Below are 20,176 nucleotides of genomic sequence, written 5' to 3' on the forward strand. Positions count from 1 at the left end.
ATTTTACAATGAAACAATTTTGCTTCGTTTCAAAGACGAAACTTTTATAGAAATCAAAAAGAAAAAGAAAAATCTAATTAATAAATAAAGATAATTAAAAAATAATCTGAATTATGCGCTAAATTTATATTTACGATTAATTAAACAGCTTTGTTTCCAAGTAAAAAAATGTAATAAAAATTACAAGAATAAAATGAAACGAACGAAAAGATAGAAAAAAAAAATAATAATATAAATTAATTATCCTTTTTCATTTTGATGAAAAAATAATCATATTTGTTGCAATGGGTAATACAGTTTATAAATAATGAAAGAATAATTTAAAAATAATTAAATAAGATAAAAGAAAATAATAATAATAATAATAATAAATTGAAGAAAATTATGAAACTGTCCAGCGGGTGTAAACGATGATATAAAACACCCTCATATTGTAAAGAGAACAGGAGGAGAAACTGGTATCTTGGTCCCTTGGACAAACAGAAATATATGTTCGGGAAAAGATGTCTTTCCATCCCACAACTCGAGGCGTTCCTTTTTTAAACTACGAAACAGTTGCGACCACGAATCGATGGTAACTACGCCGACCGGACCCGAGTACAGTCCGTTTAAAATCTACCTTTAACATCCCCTATTTGACTACAATAACCATATCGACAAATAAACATAAACCATTGAAATAATAAAAATAATAATAATAATAAATACATTTTCTTAGAGATATAAAAATAATATGCAAATAAAACTATGTTAATAGTTACCGATAACATTTTAAACGATAATGCAAAATACAAAATAAAAAGAAACGAAGTAATATGACTACTACTACTACTATTACTAGTACTGCTACTACTACTACTACTACTACTGTATAAAATATCTTCGTAAGAAATACGTGACGAAAGGATAACTTTTCTCGATCGTGTGTACAATGTTAGGATGCGCGGGGTGCTTCGGTCTTTTGCATACATTTTGAAACGTAGAACCGCTACCGTACCGAATATGCTGGCCGAGCGAGAAAAAAAGTACTAAAGGGAAAGAGAAAAAGGTAAAAGATAGCACGAGAGGGAGAGGAGAAGAAGAAAGAAAGAAAGAAAAAAAGAGAAAAAGGGGATGGAAACAAAAATACTCCTCTAGTCTGTCCTTTACGCGAACACATTCGAGAGATAGAGAGAAGGGAAAAAAAGCAAGGGATAAAGAAGAGACATAAAGAATTGGCGGTGGGAGGAAGAGGAATAGGAGGAGGAGGAGGAAAAAGGGGGTTGGAGGATGATGCTCGGCATGTTTTTTAAATGTACGTACACCGGCCAGTATGTATTAAAAATTTCCCTCTCTCTCTCTCACACTATTTTGCTTTCTTTTTCTTTCTTTCTCTTTCTACGTTATTTTTTTTTCTTTTAACAACACGACGACGACGACGACGACGACGACGACGATGTTGCTTCGTTTTCAGACGCGTCGCTCTTATTATTATTTCAATACCGTAAGATTCAGCGGTGAAGATCATTATGGTATAATGTTAACCGACACACCGAAAGCTACATGCATTTTACTCTGGTTTCAAGTCATCGCGCTTTCGATAAAAGCTTTGAAGATAGAACAACAACGAAATAGTAAAAAAAAAAAAAATAGTAAATATTATATTTATATTTAACCGGGTTGTGTCTTATGGAATATTGTTTCATTTGCATATGTATATAAGAGAAACATTTTATCTTTTTCTTTTTTTACAAAAATATTTTTAATAAGTTCACGGAACGAAACATTTCGAATTAGAACGAATATATACATATATATATTATATGAAGATAATGAAAAAATTTGAGAAAGGAACAACGAAAAAAGACTCTTACTGGACCGGCTGGAATACTTGTTTATTCTGGAACTATCGGAAAAATGTTATTTACGCGAGAAAAAGATAGTGAAAGAGAGAAAGTAAGAGAGATAGAAGAAGCTCTGTCCTTATTTACATGTGGTAAGTCTCCTACGGGACCAAATCCCGGACCGAGCTCGGAACCCTGATAATTCTTCCTTTGATCCCGGTCCCGTGGGTGCATCCCTCTGGTCCACCCACTCCTGTCTGCATCAGGGAACGAGTAAAAACCGTAGGAAGGAAAGAATATATCCTCGGGTAATACTTGTGCCAAAAAAAAAAAGAAAAAGAAAAAAGAAGAAAGGAAGAAAGAAGGATAGAAAAATGAGAAAATGAAAAAAACATAATTCGCGGAAGCTTTTTAGGAAGAAGTTACGATAGAGAAGTAATTAAGAAATCAGAAAAGAAATCATAAAGAGTGAAAAATAAACGACCATATTACAAAAAGATACGAACAACCTTTTTTCTTTTTCTTCCTTTGATAAACTTTTTGATGTTTCTCATATAAAAAGACAACGACAATTATCAGTGATATTTCTAATTTTTTTTTTCTAAAAGACCAAAGAGTTTTATTGATTAGTTTCAATTAATCTTCACGAACCCTTTACTCCTCGAAGCATTTCTTATTTCTCATCAAACTTTTTTGTTTTTTTTCTGTTGGGTCCTAACACATAAGATATTTCATTGTCGATGTGTTAGTGGAAACTTTAAGGTGTCTTTAAGTCACCGTCTTGATCTGAATTTTGGCAGAGTTTCAAGCCCCCATCTGCTTTAGTAACGACGGGAATCTAACGAAAAGGAGACGCCGATATCATCTTGAGCAAACTAGTGGGACGACCGTCTCCTCTCTCTCTCTCTCTCTCTCTCTCTCTCTCTCTCTCTCTCTCTCTCTCTCTCTCGATGGGATATAGGGTGTCCTATTATTATACTGATAACATTCGTAAACATTCTGACATACGTTCGTATCGAAGCAAGCTTATACGATTTCCATTTCATCCTATCTAGCGGGTGATGTTACCACGAATTCTTTTGATCATCTGTTCGATTACTTGCACACATCTTTTTTCGTATCAACAAATTCTAAAAATAAAATAATTTTATTGTGCTAATCGATCGTTTTATACAAATATTATCGACATTAATATGAGTCAATTAATTTCAAACAAAATAAATTCTCATAAATTTATATATACAATACAGAAAATAATTTAATCCTACTAATCAAACGGATAATATCGATCGTTGTGTGTTTTAAAAATTACCGACATTAATATTAAAATAAAATATACAATGAATCCTCATAAATTAACATAATATAATTCAATAATATATCTAAGATAAATTTATATTTAATCCTAAATTAATTACCGCGATTACAACATGAATTTATATTCTACGATAAATGCATTTATTCTATATACAAATTACAAAGATATTATTACAAAAAAATTTTTTTTTATTACAAAAGTAATAAAGAAATAGAGGAATATTTCAAGGTCGAGAAATAAAAAAAAAATGGTAGAAAATTGAACATGGTAGGTACACCCGGTACGTAATCTCTCTTCTCCGGTTAGTTAGCGGGTCTAGAGGATCCAGGCCGAGAGTATCCTTGCCGGATAGAGTATCCCTCGGGAGGTTTTCGTCCAATCGTCTGGCTGGTCAGCCGGTACAGGTGGTGGGGTCTGGAGGCCGACCATTGGTCAGTCGTAGGGCGGCCGGGTATTGAGCGAGTCGCTCCGGGGGTTGAAAAAACCGCCCCGAACTGACCTCAAACGTCCTACCCTCGTCTCGTCTGGAAACCCAGCCTAATGTTTCTCTCTTACCCTTTCTCTCTCTCTCTTCTCTTCCTCCCTCCCTCTCTTTCTCTCTCACTCACTCTTTCTCTCTGTTCTTCTCCTACCCTTTTACTTTATCCTCACCCCACCATGAGCAGACTTAGTCGGACTACCGGTGCTTTTGCAGCCGCCCCGTACACCCCGTTTCGAAGCTCGCCTCTTAAATACACTCGCCCTTTATTACAACGACGAGGACAACGACCACTACATTGACGAAGACGACGAGGACGACGATGACGACGACAACTACTACCAACGACAACGACGTTTTTATTTTACTTTGCATCCTCCCACGTCCAAAGGTTCATTTGTTTTCTTCATTTCTTTTCTCTATCCCCTTTTTTTATTTATTTATTTTTTTTTTAAGGCAAGAACGATTTAAGGTCCGATAATAATAATAAGCATTATTATCCGTGATGAAATTTTGTATCAATACAAATAATATAATCTCAAGTCTAACATAAATTCTTATAACACGTCAAAGATTTTCTCATAGAATGTGGTTTTATCATGACGTTGTTACATGATTAAACAAATAAACTATATACATTTGTATATTATTATCTAATTTTTTAACATAAATTATTAATTTTCTTTTTAACATAATATATGTAAAATTAGAAAAATTCTATGTCAATGTAACAACGTGCAAACAAATCACCATACATATACATACATATATTCATGCAGAAGTAGAAGATGAAAAATCGATAAACAAATCTTACAATTCCGATTCAACACCTTTTATAATCTCGAATTTTCAGTATATTACTCAAGCAGACTTTATTCTGACGTAAGAACACACACACATATACATTAGAAACTATCATTCGTACCTCGTCAAGTAATTCACGATAGTAGCTTGTAACAGGAAGAATATAACAAGGGGACGCATTTCAATGATGGAATTTTTGAAGGAGAAACATGCAAAAGAGAAATTCAACCCAGAACGCGGCTAGTAAGCTAGTACGTGGTCTAACTCGAGCTGCCAACCCTAAAGTATATTCAGTCGGTCTAAGTCCAAAGGCTATTTGCATAGGCGATATTATACTCCATCTTTCTCTCTCTCTCTCTCTCTCTCTCTCTCTCTCTCTCTCTCTCTCTCTCTCTTTATGTCTTTCTCTCTTTCATTCTATCTTTCCTTCCTCTCTTCTCTTACTTGTTATTCTCTCTATCTATCTACTTATACACCTACAACTATCTATCCATCTATCCATCCATCTATCTATTTCTCTTTCTAACTTAGGACACCAGCTCTTTCGATCTTCGTCTATCTACAAACCACCCACCTACCACCTACCACCCCTCACCCTTCCCTCTCCTCTCCTTTCTCGTTTGCTCTTTCTCTCTTTCGTCCTCTCCATTTCTCTCCTCTCTTCCACCCCCCCCCCTCAAGAACGTCTTGGGATCTTGGGAATTGGATTAGTAGTGGTTCACCCGAGTAAGACTTGGACTATACTCAATTTGAACTAAGATCGCGGCGCTAGGGAATGGGCAAATTGCTAAATCAGTTTTACGTGATCACCTATTCAGAAAGTTATCAAAGACGGATGTTCCACCTGAGGATGGACCGGCGATCGAAATGATTTTATAACAATTTGTTGAGAGAGAAATTTTCTCTTTACAAGATATTTCTATTCCAATTATTCGTATATGTTATGATAGAATCTACTTTTCTAATTCATTGTATGATAATTTTTATTATCTTTTGATTCTATACGATATGACAAATATATTTTTATTGACACGTGCATTATAATTGATAATTCGATTAATTTTTTGTATCGTTTGTACTCCGAATTACATAAAAATATTATATGTTAGTATTCAATTTTGATTTTGAATATTTTCTAATATTATTTTTTATTTATATTTTCTTCCCGAAGTTTTTACCTAATCCAAATGATAATAAATAATCGAGTTATAATTTTAAGCAAATTTTTTTTGTTCCTTTGTATAAAGTAATTAATTAAAACAAATATTGGCAAAGTGAAACATTGAAAAGTTGTCCTGGTTTCTGCTAAATCGATTGTTTTATACTTTGTCTCTAGTTTTAAACGAAGTACATCCATACTCGATTTACTTTTCTTTTTCTTTTCTTTCCTTTTCTTTTTTTTTTCCTCATTCAGGGGCTCGCTCTCATTTTATTGCAAGCTCTTTAAGAAAACACGATGAAAGATTTAGCAAACATAAGCGACTCGATTAAGACACCATCTTGGGCGGTCGCCTTTAAAAGTCTCGTCGCGCGGAAGTTTCTTAAGGAAATCGTTACTTAAATTTCTCTCGCATTATACACTTTCTCTACTTTCAAAAACTTCAAGGTAACTTAACACGCGTTTTACTTACTTTATATTCTTCTTTTCTTTCTCTTTTACTTATCTATTTTCTTTTTTAAACTATCAAATATAAGCTCCGATCATTCTTACGTTCTTTTAATTTTAACTTTTTTTTTTTTAACAATTAACATAAGATCATAGAATTAAAAAACATTTAAAAACATTTGTTTTTACTTCAAAAAAAAGTTAACAACACTAATTAGCACCCACGATTTTATGTAAAAAAAATACATATTTTTAACCAATTAAACAAACATAATATCAAATAAATACCCTAAACACCATCAAAGTCCTGTTTATCGATTAACAGAAAAAAAGGAAGAAAAGTTCAATCTCATGTATTACAAGTCAAATACGAAGGAATGTTAAAGGGTGTCGAGAGAGAGATAGAGAAAGAGGGATGTAAGTTTTCGAGATAAACTGCGTAAAATGGCCGGTCTAAGGTCGACGAAAGCGTAAAGAATTCCAAGGTCCGGATCTAACGCAGTTAATTTAGCGAATGGGGTCGTCCCTTCGTCCCGAACATGGCCACTACTGGTTCAGTATAGGAACAGGCCCGTACGAGTCAAACACAACACGCATACACACATTTATAAATCCATATACACATACTGACAAACAAACACACACATATACATATACGATCACAGGAACGTGTATATATATATATCGGTTGATCCTACCAGAGTCTAATAAAAAGCATCCCCGAGAGTCACGAACGTGTAGGGATGGTGGGGTCAGAAGTCCATTCGGAAAATGGAGGGACCCGTACTCGTCCAACTAAATCTAGACGATAACGTTTACGTATTGTCCAACTATAAAATTTTTAAAAAACGTTCAACCATAAAACGAACAATTTTTAATAGCCCAAATTTATTTCATAATTATGATTAATGTGTCAAAAATAAATTGTATGATAAAAAATGTTGATAAATAATTGAATTGAATTTAGAGAATTTTTATATTTTCCAACAGTCGAGACCAAATCTATCCAGTCTGTTAGGAAGACGTATGGGATACGGCTAGTCCTGGCCAGGGTTCGACTCGACTTCCGACTTTCCCTCCAGAAAACATTGAGTCTGAGGGGTGGCCGCCACCACCACCTTATCCCTTCCCACCCTCTTCTTCCTCACAGGCTCGCAAAGACGCTATAAATTTTGACCATCCTACTTCCTCTTCCTACTACTACTACTACTACTACTTTTCTTCTTTTACTCCTCTTCCTCTTCTTCTTCTTCTCTAACTCCCTACCCTTCACAAGTTTATCGAGGAAAAGGGGATAGTGGTCGAAAAGTAAAAAGACACGAAACGACGATACTTTTTCAAACGTCGATGTTGCTTGTTGGTTACGCGCCGTTTCCTTGGAATTTCGATTACGTTAAAATCTATCCGATCCAATAAATATTTCTTCTACAAAGTAGATTGAGAGTTATTCTCAATAAAATAGAAAAAGGAAGAAATAGTAAGAGAAAAAATAAATAAAAAAAAAACAAAAAGAAATAATATAATAAATAATAATTAACCCCTTAAGGAACAATTTTGGCCCAACGTAATACAACGCCGCTCGAGTTAACTCGAGTTGTGCAACTTAAGGGATTTATATTTGCTTTATCTATATTGATAAATTAAACTTTCGTTTTATTTTTTGTCTTTTTATTATTTCATTAAAAATTTAATACTATTGAGAGAATTATAAGAAATGTTACCTTATCTCGAATCGGATCGAAGAAAATACGTACGAATATTTCGGTTACTATCGTGTCGGCCAATCGTAAAGGGAGTCAAGCAGTTCTGCAATTATTAACGAGCTTTATCCGATTATCAGGTCACAGACCACACGATGCGTCGACGATTTCGAATGTCGCTTTTGAATAAATGAAAGAGAGAGAGGTCGTCGATCGACCATCTTTCCTCAATTTTCAAACGCATTATATACTACTACATGTTACATATATACCGTTCTAAATGTAATACAGAAATGAGACGTTTTATTTCATAATCCAAATTTGGAATATGATTGGTTAATAATATTTAGGCATTTAAATTCAATCCAATCTTTTTATACTTTTTTTTTCTTCAAAGATAAATCAATCAAAATTAAAACACAAATCGTATTGAAAATATAATTTCAATTTATTCATTTGATACTATACTTTTGATGGTGAATAATTTTTACGAATAAATTCAAGTTACGCGTGTAAAGAGATAGAAGAAGTCTGAGAAACGTGAGAAAAAGAAAATAAGAAAAAAGGTGTTGGTCGCGAAAGAAATAACATGAAGGAACCCATCATACCGTTTCTTCCGGACGGGAAATGTATGCCCACCGCCAAACGTTGGCCAATCGAATCTCACAGAGAATTTAACACCCTCTACTATCGCGTGGACGGAAAGAGTAGAAATTTCCAATTTTATCGCATCTCCGGTGGTTCCCTATTTTAAATAAATATTATCGATATCCGGGATTGATTGAGTATGAAAATAAAAAAGAAAAAAGAAAAATAAAATAAAGAAAGAAAGTCAAAAGCATCAAATATATTTGATAAGATTCAATAAACTTCTAAAGAAGTTTTCACATCAAAAAAAAAAAAGAGAACCTTTATCGTTTATTTAATAATTATTTTCAAAAGAAACTATAATATATATTTGTTATGTGTATGTGTATAAGATGATAAAGATATCATCGAAAGATCGTTAACATTTTTACGAGGTTAGATTTCTTATATTCTTCGAATCGATACAGTCGTCGTTTCGTCGATCTCGTTAACGGTATTGGGAAGACGAACTTTTCGCTGACATCACTACACGAGGAAAGAAATAAAGAGTGTATAGGTGTAAGAGAAAAATAGAGAGAGAAAAAGAAAAATAAAAAGTAAAAAAAAAGAAAAGAAAAGAAAAAGAATCCACCCGTGCAATGCGTTGCATCCGTGAGAACGACCTTATCGGAAAGACATAAACGTTCGAAATCCTAGCCGTAAATTAGGATCCACGGAATGCTGGACTATTCTCTATTTCTTTTTCTTTTCTTTTCTTCCTTTCTTCTTTCTATATTTTTCACATTCCATCCTTTTTCCTCTAGCCCTGTTACTTCTCCTCAAATTCGCGGTCGACGACGTTAGTGGTCCAGAATACGATTTCTCCTCTCTTCCTCTCTCTCTCTCTCTCTCTCTCTCTCTCTCTCTCTTTTTATATTTATTTTCTTTCTTTCGAGAGAAGTCTGCAACATATATCGGTAAATCAGATATACGACGATATACCGTTAGATACTTTAGATGAGAAACTGATAGCTATTATCAAACGTAAAGATTCTCCAGCTGTCGACGACGACGAAGACGATACTACGATCGACGATTTAAAAATCGTTCATAAAGAAATGTTTTATTTTACGATGAGTTTACTATAAAAGAATATTATACTTCGATAATGTTAGACGAAAATTTTTATTGAAAAGTAATATACCTATTATGGATATAATGTGTCTATCAGATGTTTCATCTTAAACACTGGCAAAGTAACCACCGATATAGAAATAGGACTTATCTAGTTTTTCTTTTTTTATCGTGATCATTGAACTACTTTTTCTTATATAAAAGTCACCCAAAAAATGATTCTAATCAAGAATCAATACAATAAAAAAAATTTTATTACATACTTTAATAATATAACCTTTAATCAAAATTAATATTCATATCAGATGTTGCATTTAAAACACGAATGAAATAATTTTGAAATAGGACTGAAATAGGACAGTAAAATATTTAGCCTTGTTTAAAAAAATTAAGCCGAAAATGATATATTAACCCTTGTACAGAATATTAATACAGAACATTTCTATATATTTTTGTTAATAATCAGTAAAACGTACTCCCTTTATTATACATTTTTACAAAATTCATATCCAAAAAAAAAACTAACTTTAATCATAACAAGATATAAACCTAATACTTTGCTTCTGTATCTCTATTTTTATAGCCAGTGATCTACTATCCCATCCCAATGGAAACGTATCCCTACGAAGGAAGGAAGGAACTGTGTGTTTCAGCTATCACAAAGATATTACAGTTAAGAATTTTTATGATCAGTGAAAGAAAAGAACAAAGAAAGAGAGAGAGAAGAAAGAAAAAAAGATGGAATGGCGACGGTGGTCCTTTTGCTTTTACCGGTACATCTACGCAATAGAAAAAAAGAAAGAAAGAGAGAGAGAGAAAGTTGGTTGGTTAGGGGTGAGAAGGGGTAAGAATAGCATTGGGAGTACAGTCTATGCCGTAACAAGGGTGGCACGATTTCAAGAATGCGGAGCACGTTCTCAACCAATGCCGGCAGCCAGGCAGTAAAACAAATACGCCCTTCCCTATATACGGGTGTCCCCGTAATACCACGCGTCTACGAGAATACCTCATACTCCATTCGAGTGTCGAGAAGCAGAGAGAGAGTCGACCTCGTTACCGATACCAACTGAGAGAAAACGCTTCTTAAGCGCGGTTAAACTTTTCCTTCTTCTTTGCGAAAAATAAGCTTTTACGATAAAAACAGAAAGAGAACCACAGAGAGAGAGAGAGAGAGAGAGAGAGAGAGAAAGGGACATGCGTTAACGGTGCAAGAAAGTGATATGGAAAAAGTACAAAAAAAGAAATTTTCTTTTTTTTTTTTGCAAAAATCCAACTTACCATTTCTTCTACATGATCGATCTAATATTCGTTTTGATCCGTTTCAAAGTATGCGCATATATATGTATTACCTATGCAAGTACGTAATCCGCATGTACCTATGTGTATATTAGAAAAGTACTCAAGAAAGGAACGATAAAAGGTGAACACAATAACTCGCGTACGACGTAAAATGTCCTCTTTCAAACGAGACTTCCTCTTTAGAAATGCAACCGAGTGATGGACAGGTAAAAGAAGTGGCCAATGTGGGCTGGTCTCAGCGTATCACGTGACACACATGTCAACGGCCCTTTGTTTCGCATCCTTTTGATTGAACGTTCAGAGCACTTCTTTTTTTCTTTTCTCCCTCTTCTTTCTTTCTTTTTTTCTTTTCTTTCTTTCTTTAGTTCTAAAACCGAATTCTTTTCGTCGTATGTCATTATAATCGTTAAAAATGTCGTTTAGAGAGAAATATTTTCTTCATGTGTTTCTTATCAAATAAATTAAAGAACAATCAGAAAAAAAAATAGAATTAGACTCCTGTGCAATTTGTCATTTAATTATATGTTTACGTTTTAACAAGTTTAATTGTTAGTTTTATAAAGCAAGGTGTAACCATTGAAAATAATTTCTATGAACTTTGATCTCCAAACATATCTACGATATTTGAATAGTTTACAAAAGAAATGAAAGGAGCTTTCACAAGAGTGGACCAGTTTTCACCTGATCTGGATCACGATCTATTTTCCGTCGTCAACAGATTCGTGACTATCTCTCTCTCTCTCTTTCTTTTACTTTCATGTAAAACCTGTTCGTTCGCGTGCCGAGGTCCTGGCCTGGGTCCCAGAATCCTGTTGAGAATTCTTCTATAGTAACGTGGGCCGTTTCAAAACTGGTCCATCAAAAAAAACGAAAAGGGGGATGCTGTGATGTCCACTGTCCACCTTATTATACGCAAGCTTATGGGTCTTCAAATGAATCCAGTTAACCTTTGACACCTATGCATATCCTGCAGTCATCCTGACGTTCTTCCTGTGTAACTTCCTGCAACAGAAAACTGGTCCATCATCGAAAAGGGGATTCTATCTCCCTTATTTTTCACAGACCCACCGATGACCATTGTCCACTCGAGAGAAACTAACTTGGACCGCAAAATGTGCACCTAGTTACCCTTTGACTTTCAATTAAATAAAAAAAAGGTTGACCATTCTTCTTGGTTCTCAACCAGTTTTTAATTTTTTGGTTTCTCTTTAATCATCCTGCCCATGTATTTTTCCGTATTTATGATACATGTATATACAGTGAGTTGAATTAAATAAAATTCTTATACCAAATGAGAAATGTTATTTTATTATATTATTTATAAAATAAAATAGAAATAACGAATTCCCTTTTTTCTTTCTTTTTTTTATTATTATTATAATATTGAAAAAATAAATCGATGCTCCCTGTAAAGACAAAAATTTATTTGAAATAATCTTCTAGTGGAGTTTGATGAAACTAAGGTTTTCTAGTGTATCGGTAACATAGAAAACTAGAATGGTCTTAGAACAAAGTTTTACAGTTGATAATATAGAAATGCCGAAGGTAACTAAATGTTCAAATTATTTAAATCAACTACTTTATCAAATTTTATGATAAATGATATTTGACAAAACTAAACGTAATTGAAATAATTTAACATTGCAAAACACGTATCTACTCGAGACCATTAACTCGACAATATGTAAATTGTTCAAAATTATATGAAAAATTTAATAAAGAAAAATATATCGATTACAAGGTATCAACACTTGGAGATTATTACATCATTTGGAGATCCTCACGTTATTTCGAATTTATCTATGCGCTGCATTAAATGCAAAATATAATTTTCTATCTATAAAAAAAAGAAATAAAAATTAATAGTAATAACATAGTATATATATAATTGGTATTATATAAATTTAAGTTAAATAAAAACAAGAATTTTGTGTTAAAAAAAGTTAAAAAAAAAGCACAAATATATACGGATAAAAATTATCCGAAAGAAAATAACTTTAAATGAAAATGCATTAATCCTTAAAACTATTAATATTTCTTGTTTTTGTTTCAAATTAAGTCGTCTTTAGCTAGATTTCATTTGCCATGGAATATATAAACTATAAAACACATGATAAACATTACATAAAAAATAATATCCATTGCCCAGGTCTAACCACGAGGAGGTAACCGCTTCTGAAGATCCAGGAAGTACCTGCCACCTGGAGGTACCTACCCACTTTGATATTTTATTAAAAATATTCAATGATAAATATAAAGAAATAATTTAATAATCTATGAGAATCGTTATAATTAAAAGTATGTAATGTTGTTGTAAAAAAACTTAGTTTTTCGAAGATTTTACTTCTAACACGTGTGATCTGCACACATGTTGTTTTTATTTATTTTTTATTTATTACCTACTGAACACATTATAGGATTTCTCACTTGAATCGTCTTCGATAGTTACTATAGATGGTGTTAGTGTTATCGACATGAGCGCCTCTAGTAGCGGTTAAACATTTCTAGATCATTCGTGGTTGTTTATGTGTAGCATCGTGGTAGTTGATTTAGTAAAAGTATTTTATTATAACATTTAATTAAAATATAATGCGATTTTCGCAGTAGTTATTCGTTCGTATGAAATGACTGATAAATCTAAAACAATGAGCCACGTAAAACACATTCCAAAAGATGCCCAAGTTATTATGTCCATCATGAAAGATATGGGAATTACGGACTATGAACCGAAAGTTATTAATCAATTACTTGAATTCACATATCGTAAGTATTTAAGTATTTATTCTTAATTAATAATTATATTCATAATTGTATTCATTTGTAATGTTAGAAATATACAATTTCATTTTTCGAACGTAACGTGGTTTTAGGTTATGTTACCTGTATATTAGACGATAGCAGAGTATATGCTAATCATGCAAAAAAGAAGTTCATCGATTTAGATGATGTAAGATTGGCTGTTAAAATGCAATTAGAACGTTCTTTCACTAATCCACCACCGAGGGATGTATTGTTGGATGTAGCACGTGCCAAGAATACTGTACCATTACCATTCGTTAAGCCAAATAATGGTTTGAGATTGCCACCGGATAGGTTTTGCTTAAACGCAACTAATTATAAACTAAAGAATGCTACTAAGAAAACTGTTACAAAGCCACTTCACTCTTTGGTCGGCAATAATATATCTGGAGGACAATCAAGAATCAAAGTAGAAGGAAATAAGACTGGTCTTTCAATCGTTAAAAGACCGGGTACTTTGACCACCGTTGCCAGAACACAGTCTATTTCTATACCAAAGCCTGTATTAAAATTCTCAACCGGTAAGATAATTTTATAATTTTTTAATACGCATAGAATATGTTTAAGATTGTAATATGCAATTATACATTTTTCCTAGACCATTTTCATGTCCTTCAATCCCATTCAACTGTCCCGTCTTACCACATTTCATTGAGAGCACGATTATGTGAGATCAAATGTATTGTTTCTATATTAAACAAATTTTTCATTAAGATATATACCATTTTTATACGTACTCTTTTTAATTTACTTTTTTATTTTTATAGCACCAACAGGGACAGCCACTGTGAAAGCACAGGTGGCGAAACCAAAAATACAAGTTTCATCTGGACAAACTTTGCCACCTATCAAAATGGAAACGGATGATATTTTGAAAAGAAAAAGGGAAGATGATGATTACGATGTTTCATAACAATACTTAGTTATCGATATAACATAAAATTTGTACTTTTTGCTTTACTCATATTTGTTATAGTAAAAAGTACATAAATTGTTGTATATATTTAAAATTAATTGTTTATATTTAATTTTATTAGAAAAGATAAGTATTAATTGTCTTATTTTCTTAACTAAATTAAAAAAGAAACAATTAATTATAAGTAATATAACAAAAAATTAATTTAATTAATTAAATTTTAAAAATATTTTAAAGATTGCATAGCTTATCGTTAGACATTACTTTTTTTTAATTAGCTTATGTAATAACTTATCAATATTTTTCTTTTATAAATGAACCCAAAAAAATACAACTTCATCAATAACTTCGTATACCTAATGATAATACGTATGTAAAGTATTTAATATTAATTTTTTATAATAGCACAAAACATATAAAGCTTATCATGTTACAAATATTGTTATCGTTAATTTAATATCAAAATTTGTATCATATTAAAATAAAATAGTGCATAAGATAGAATTATAAAGTAAAAGCTTTAACAAGCTTTATTTTAAAATCTTAATTATTCAATAACATGTTATTGTAATTAGCCTTCATCTTCCATAATTATTTCATCCAAGATAAGATCTTCCTCATCTTCATGTTCCTCAGCAGCTGCCATAGCAACTTTCATTGCAATTTCTTCGTCTTCAAAGATATGCCTGTCATCAATTTCAAATTCATGTTCTACATCATATTCTTCAACCCCTTCTATTTCTTCTTCCATTGATATTTTAGTTTCAGGAACCTCACTTTCTTCTAAAGGTACTGAAACTTCCGATGGAACTTCGATATCATCTACTCTTTTCTCTTTAGTTTCTTCGCTAACAATTTCATCAGATAGACTCTTATATAATATTGGTGGTTCTTCCACCTCTGGTTTCTCATGTTTACTAATTTTTCTAACATCAACTTTTTCTCTAACACATTTCCTTTGATGTATTGGTAAAAATAATTTATATTCAGCTGGTAATTCTTCGTCATTATATAATCTATTTATAAAAATGAAAAGAAAAAATAGAACATGTTAATAATTATATTTTATCAAATTATGATATTAAATAACGACCTTGATGAAAAATAAATTCGTCGAATTCTACAATTGGCGTGCATCTGCATCCTCGTAGTTTCCACGTAATTAGTGCCGTACGCACGCCGTGTAAAATCTGCTAAATTAAATTGAATTTGATTCCAACCATTGGATAAACCGATTGGCATTGTAGTACAAAATGGACGAACTCTAGTGGTACTTTGAAAATTGCTTACACGAAATCTTCTATGCATATTTTTGTCATCGAGAATCTAAAAAAGAAAGAAATAATTATTAATTTATAATTAATTATAATAACGAATGTAAATTATATTAACAATTAATTTATATTTATGCAACAATTATTACGATTAACACGTTCCGTGCCATGTGTATCACGTTTGATACACGTGAGATTTTCCATTCAGGCCGTATGTACCACTGGTGGTATACGCCGACATATTTATTTAATGTGTTAAAACATCAAATGGCCTAAATGAAAAATTAAACTGAAACGACTTGGCACAGAACGTAATTACAATAATAAATTTTCTTTTCTTAGATTCTCGAAATATATGTAAAAATTAATGAAAAAAATAATATTAAAAAATTAAATTAAACTTACGGTTATCTCAAAGGTGAAATATCGTTTCATATTTTTAATAATCATTATTAAAAATGGTAATGATATTCCAAGAACTTTTTTCTTATCTGCTGGACAATAAATATAGGTTGTTGCCACATTAGTTCCAGCTAATTCCAACACTAATGATTTTACCTCATCGTCAATGATTCTTCGTATATATCCATTCTTTACCTAACAGTATCTTACTTTAATAAGATTGTTCATTAATGCGTAACGTAAATAAAGAAGATTTCTTTAACTATTTATATACGTACTTTATAACAAAATTAATATAGAAAAAAAAACGAATAAACTCACGTGCATGCCCCACAATTCTAAAGGAGCTGATCCACAGCTGTATAAAATTGTAAAAAATCCTTTTTGATAGGTATTACGAAACATTTTGAATATTTTTGATCTCTGAGGTGATTTTAAATCATCAATTGAGAACGTGTCAATGTCAACGATATTTCATACTTATCTCAAATTATATTAATTTTTCTTTGTTTATTAAAATAATCGAAGAAGCAATTTTTATAATTGACTGAATATAACAACTTACGCATAGGAGTGAATAAAAATGAATTAAATATGACCGATTACGAGTAATGTGTTGGAGGAAAAAATGTCATTTAATAAGCGTATTATATAAAAGAATAATTGTGAAGAAAAAAAGATGATGTAGGCGGCAACTTGTTTATCAAGGTAAAGAGTAAAGTACGCTTAATGATAAATATAATTGAATTTGAATAACGAGTAATCGATTGTTAGTTTATAAAGGTCATTTATTCTTGCAATCTGTACGTCTACCTGATTCATAGCAATAGACACGAAAGATAGATATTCGATAAATGTATATACACATATATCTATGTATATATATGCACACACGCACGCATGCTATTAATTATTTATTTATTAATAACGTAATATCTCGTCAATACGTCTTCGTTCCTTTTCAGTTGCAAAATCTGGCACGATCGTGATCCTCGGTGACATTCCAACGCTAAAAATTCGATCGATCCTTATGCTATCTAGGGCAAACATTTGTATCATCGCAAAATGCATGATCTCACGATTTAGTTGACGTGATATTTGTTTCTTGATCCTTTGCAAACGCTGACGGCAAATGACGTGACTTTGGTAAACAAAAAAATAAAAAGTAAAAAGATTAGAGATAAGAAAGAAAATTCAAATCAAATGTAATTAATTATTATTATTTATTTATTGTATTGTAAATTGTTGTACGTTATCTTTAGATTTATCAAGATTTATTTTTAATATTTCAAGTTAATATTTGAGATATTATTATTGATGAAAAATGATATAATTTTAATGTAAAAAAAAAGAATAATTATTAAATATTTATATTTTTGTAATTAAATATTAAATCTTACTAAGGTAGATTTTTGAGCTTTGTGTAACTGGGATGAATCGATACGTCGCTTCTATAGAGTTCAGGAAACAGCTTCATATGTCTTGAACGATATTTCCTAAAACGTTGCTTGATCTCCTGTTCATAACGAGATTTTCTTAGATATTCTTCATCTGTGTAACTAAAAATAGTTTCACCACTTTTTCTAAGGAACAAATTGTTCCTCGTGCTAACTGTTTTATTCATTTTTATTTTTAAATTTATTTACTTTTACTTTTACTTTTTTACTCTTTTTCTCTCGAAAGAGGATTATTATCGGACAAAATTTCGATCTCTTTGTCGGAAAATTTTGAAAGGAGATAAAAAGAAAGGGAAAAAAGGAAATATAAAAAATGGATGAAAAAAAAAGATTTTGAAGTCGTTGAAATTATTCACAAATCACGGCGCGTGTCAAGCAAGACTGACGACTTCAATGAAAGTTGGCAGATCTGTTACGAAGTGAGCCCCTGTGCCTCGTACGAATATCGATTTGGTTTCTAGGAGAACCAATAGTGAGATTATTCGGTTTATTCTTATTTCTACTTAATCACGAGATATTACGTTACGTTGCGTTGACGACGATTAGAAAAATATTAGACGAATCGTAGGGAATGAACGAAAGAACGAACGATTAGAATCGAAGAAGTTACTCGATTTTACCATGACGAACATTTATTATTCCATTTACATTTGTAAAATTACATTACATTTTTTCTACGTTAAAATTATTTAAAATAAAATATATAAAATGAAGATTATACAAATTGTAATATAATGAAATGATTCGTGAAGAAAAATTCAAAGTTTACGTATTCGAAAAAATAATTTTACTGACTATGTTAGAAATATCTTAAATCGATTAGAATTGGATCTAGCATGAGAAAAATCCTTCCTTTTTACATATATAAAAAATTATTATTAAAATTGTATAAAATATAATATGAAAATAATGATAGTAAACTATAGTATAAAATTATGATTGAAGAAGAGAAATTCAAAATTGACGTTACAAGTTTAATAATGTTATAATTAATTTATGAATTATTTGATTTAAGCCAACATACTTATATAAACACACCTACATATACATGAACACACCTACGTGCAAATTCAAACTATGTGAAAACTATGACATAGTTTGTAAAAATAATTTAACGAGGGTAATAATATGAAATATAAATGATCGTCAAACAAAAACGACCATCAGTTAGAAAATTGAAGTGCACAGATGGAACGAATTTAATTAACGTACGCGTGGTGTACTTTATCGAAACTGTAGTTAAGCCTTTATCGCACAACGATTGTTTCAAGAGAATGGACTCGAGACACGAAAGCATTTCAACGAAGAAAGTGGAAGAGGAAATGTTTCGAGGATATTCAAAAGTCCTTTATTTAATGTCTTCATATATTGCCTTTAACTATAGGGTGTTCTATAAATCAAATTGACCAAGATGATGAATATCTCTTACATTCATTTTGTTAAACGATTTAATTTATGAAAGTTAAATCATACAGATAAATACAAAAGATATTATTTATAGAATTTTGTAATATTGTTAAATGTTTATTCTTTAAAATATGGAATTTTAAAAAATACCATGAAAATTGTATTCTTATAAAATTTAACAAATTAGCTTCATATTAATTAATAGAAAATTTATATCACATATGATGAATTATAAACAAAATAAAATGTTATTTAAATATTTAATTATAAGAAGAAATATAAATAATCTCTCAAGGCTGTTGTAAACCGTCTTGTTTCGAGTAATAATTATTTTTCACAACGATATAAAAAATATTTCATAATGTATATTTAGGTATTAAAAAGATATGGGATACATTTAATTCTACTACGCTTCGTAGAACTAAATTTCAACTTTTTTTCCGCATCCTTGGTGAGCTTTATCATACCACCCTGTATTTTAATTCCATCACATCCCCCGCGTATCTTTATTTATTTTTAATTTTTATTATGAAAGAGGAAACAAAATAAATCAATAAAAAAAAATCCAACTGTAACAAATGATATAATCATTTTCAATTTATCTACGGAAGATTAAAACTTTCGATTATGCTCGGTGACGTGCTATTAAAAACTTGGAAATATGAATTGAAATTAACACATTATTCTATACGTAATTACTTGTTGAAGCCTATAATATTATATATAAGTACTTTGCAGAGAATTATTATATAAAATAAATCAACAAATAATAAAATCGAATAATTATATACGACGCATACGAGGATATATACAAATTACATCGATTATTTTATTATGTTATAAGAATATTATATTTAATTAAATTCATATTAATTAACTATATTATATTGATAATATTAAACTGATAGAAAAAAATTCTATCACATATAAACAAATGTAATAATTAAACATAAAGTTCTCCGAGGAAATATTTGAAATTTAAATTCTTGGAATATATGAAAATAACGCATGCGCAAATTTTAATGGTAGCCAATGAGAGAGAAGATCGAAGGGAAAACGAAGGGTAATTTGTTAAGATAATGATATAAAGATTAAGAGGAGGAAGAGGGGATGGAGAATGAGTAAGAGAGAAAGAGAAAGAGAGAAAGAGTAGCTCAGCAACCATGCTCGGATATATTGATATTTTCTGTCG

General features: G+C 31.2%; 3 protein-coding genes across 3 annotated transcripts; 1 reads left to right on the forward strand and 2 right to left on the reverse strand.

The window, feature by feature from the left end:
- Positions 1–13,231: 13,231 nt before the first annotated feature.
- On the forward strand, positions 13,232–14,464 carry Taf9 (TBP-associated factor 9). Its single transcript, XM_015316781.2, has 3 exons — positions 13,232–13,492; positions 13,600–14,049; positions 14,296–14,464. The coding sequence occupies exons 1-3, from the start codon at positions 13,354–13,356 to the stop codon at positions 14,439–14,441; spliced, it is 735 nt and encodes a 244-aa protein (XP_015172267.1). The 5' UTR covers positions 13,232–13,353; the 3' UTR covers positions 14,442–14,464.
- Positions 14,465–15,012: 548 nt separating this feature from the next.
- LOC107065436 (cilia- and flagella-associated protein 20) lies at positions 15,013–16,753 on the reverse strand. Its single transcript, XM_015319127.2, has 4 exons — positions 16,442–16,753; positions 16,124–16,315; positions 15,538–15,770; positions 15,013–15,460 (listed from the first exon to the last, which is right to left on the reverse strand). The coding sequence occupies exons 1-4, from the start codon at positions 16,523–16,525 to the stop codon at positions 15,016–15,018; spliced, it is 954 nt and encodes a 317-aa protein (XP_015174613.1). The 5' UTR covers positions 16,526–16,753; the 3' UTR covers positions 15,013–15,015.
- Positions 16,754–16,890: 137 nt separating this feature from the next.
- Positions 16,891–20,091, reverse strand: LOC107065445 (uncharacterized). Its single transcript, XM_015319140.2, has 2 exons — positions 17,521–20,091; positions 16,891–17,261 (listed from the first exon to the last, which is right to left on the reverse strand). Exons 1-2 carry the CDS (start codon positions 17,742–17,744, stop codon positions 17,042–17,044), a joined length of 444 nt encoding a protein of 147 aa, XP_015174626.2. The 5' UTR covers positions 17,745–20,091; the 3' UTR covers positions 16,891–17,041.
- Positions 20,092–20,176: the final 85 nt, after the last annotated feature.

This window comes from Polistes dominula, unplaced genomic scaffold (assembly GCF_049000335.1).
Source record: "Polistes dominula isolate Pdom_NZ unplaced genomic scaffold, Pdom_raw_medaka contig_373, whole genome shotgun sequence".
Taxonomy (NCBI): Eukaryota; Metazoa; Arthropoda; class Insecta; order Hymenoptera; family Vespidae; genus Polistes; species Polistes dominula.

What these genes read in the sequence shown, in the direction of transcription:
- LOC107065445 (XM_015319140.2), bottom strand. Translation starts at nt 17,744, where the DNA reads ATGAATAAAACAGTTAGCACGAGGAACAATTTGTTCCTTAGAAAAAGT. An exon ending in AAGCTCAAAAATCTACCTTA is followed by an intron (nt 17,262 to 17,520) that starts GTAAGATTTAAT and finishes TGTTTACCAAAG; the next exon opens with TCACGTCATTTGCCGTCAGC.
- Taf9 (XM_015316781.2), top strand. Translation starts at nt 13,354, where the DNA reads ATGACTGATAAATCTAAAACAATGAGCCACGTAAAACACATTCCAAAA. An exon ending in ATTACTTGAATTCACATATC is followed by an intron (nt 13,493 to 13,599) that starts GTAAGTATTTAA and finishes ACGTGGTTTTAG; the next exon opens with GTTATGTTACCTGTATATTA. An exon ending in TGTATTAAAATTCTCAACCG is followed by an intron (nt 14,050 to 14,295) that starts GTAAGATAATTT and finishes TTATTTTTATAG; the next exon opens with CACCAACAGGGACAGCCACT.
- LOC107065436 (XM_015319127.2), bottom strand. Translation starts at nt 16,525, where the DNA reads ATGTTTCGTAATACCTATCAAAAAGGATTTTTTACAATTTTATACAGC. An exon ending in ATTTCACCTTTGAGATAACC is followed by an intron (nt 15,771 to 16,123) that starts GTAAGTTTAATT and finishes TTTCTTTTTTAG; the next exon opens with ATTCTCGATGACAAAAATAT. An exon ending in CGAATTTATTTTTCATCAAG is followed by an intron (nt 15,461 to 15,537) that starts GTCGTTATTTAA and finishes TTTTATAAATAG; the next exon opens with ATTATATAATGACGAAGAAT.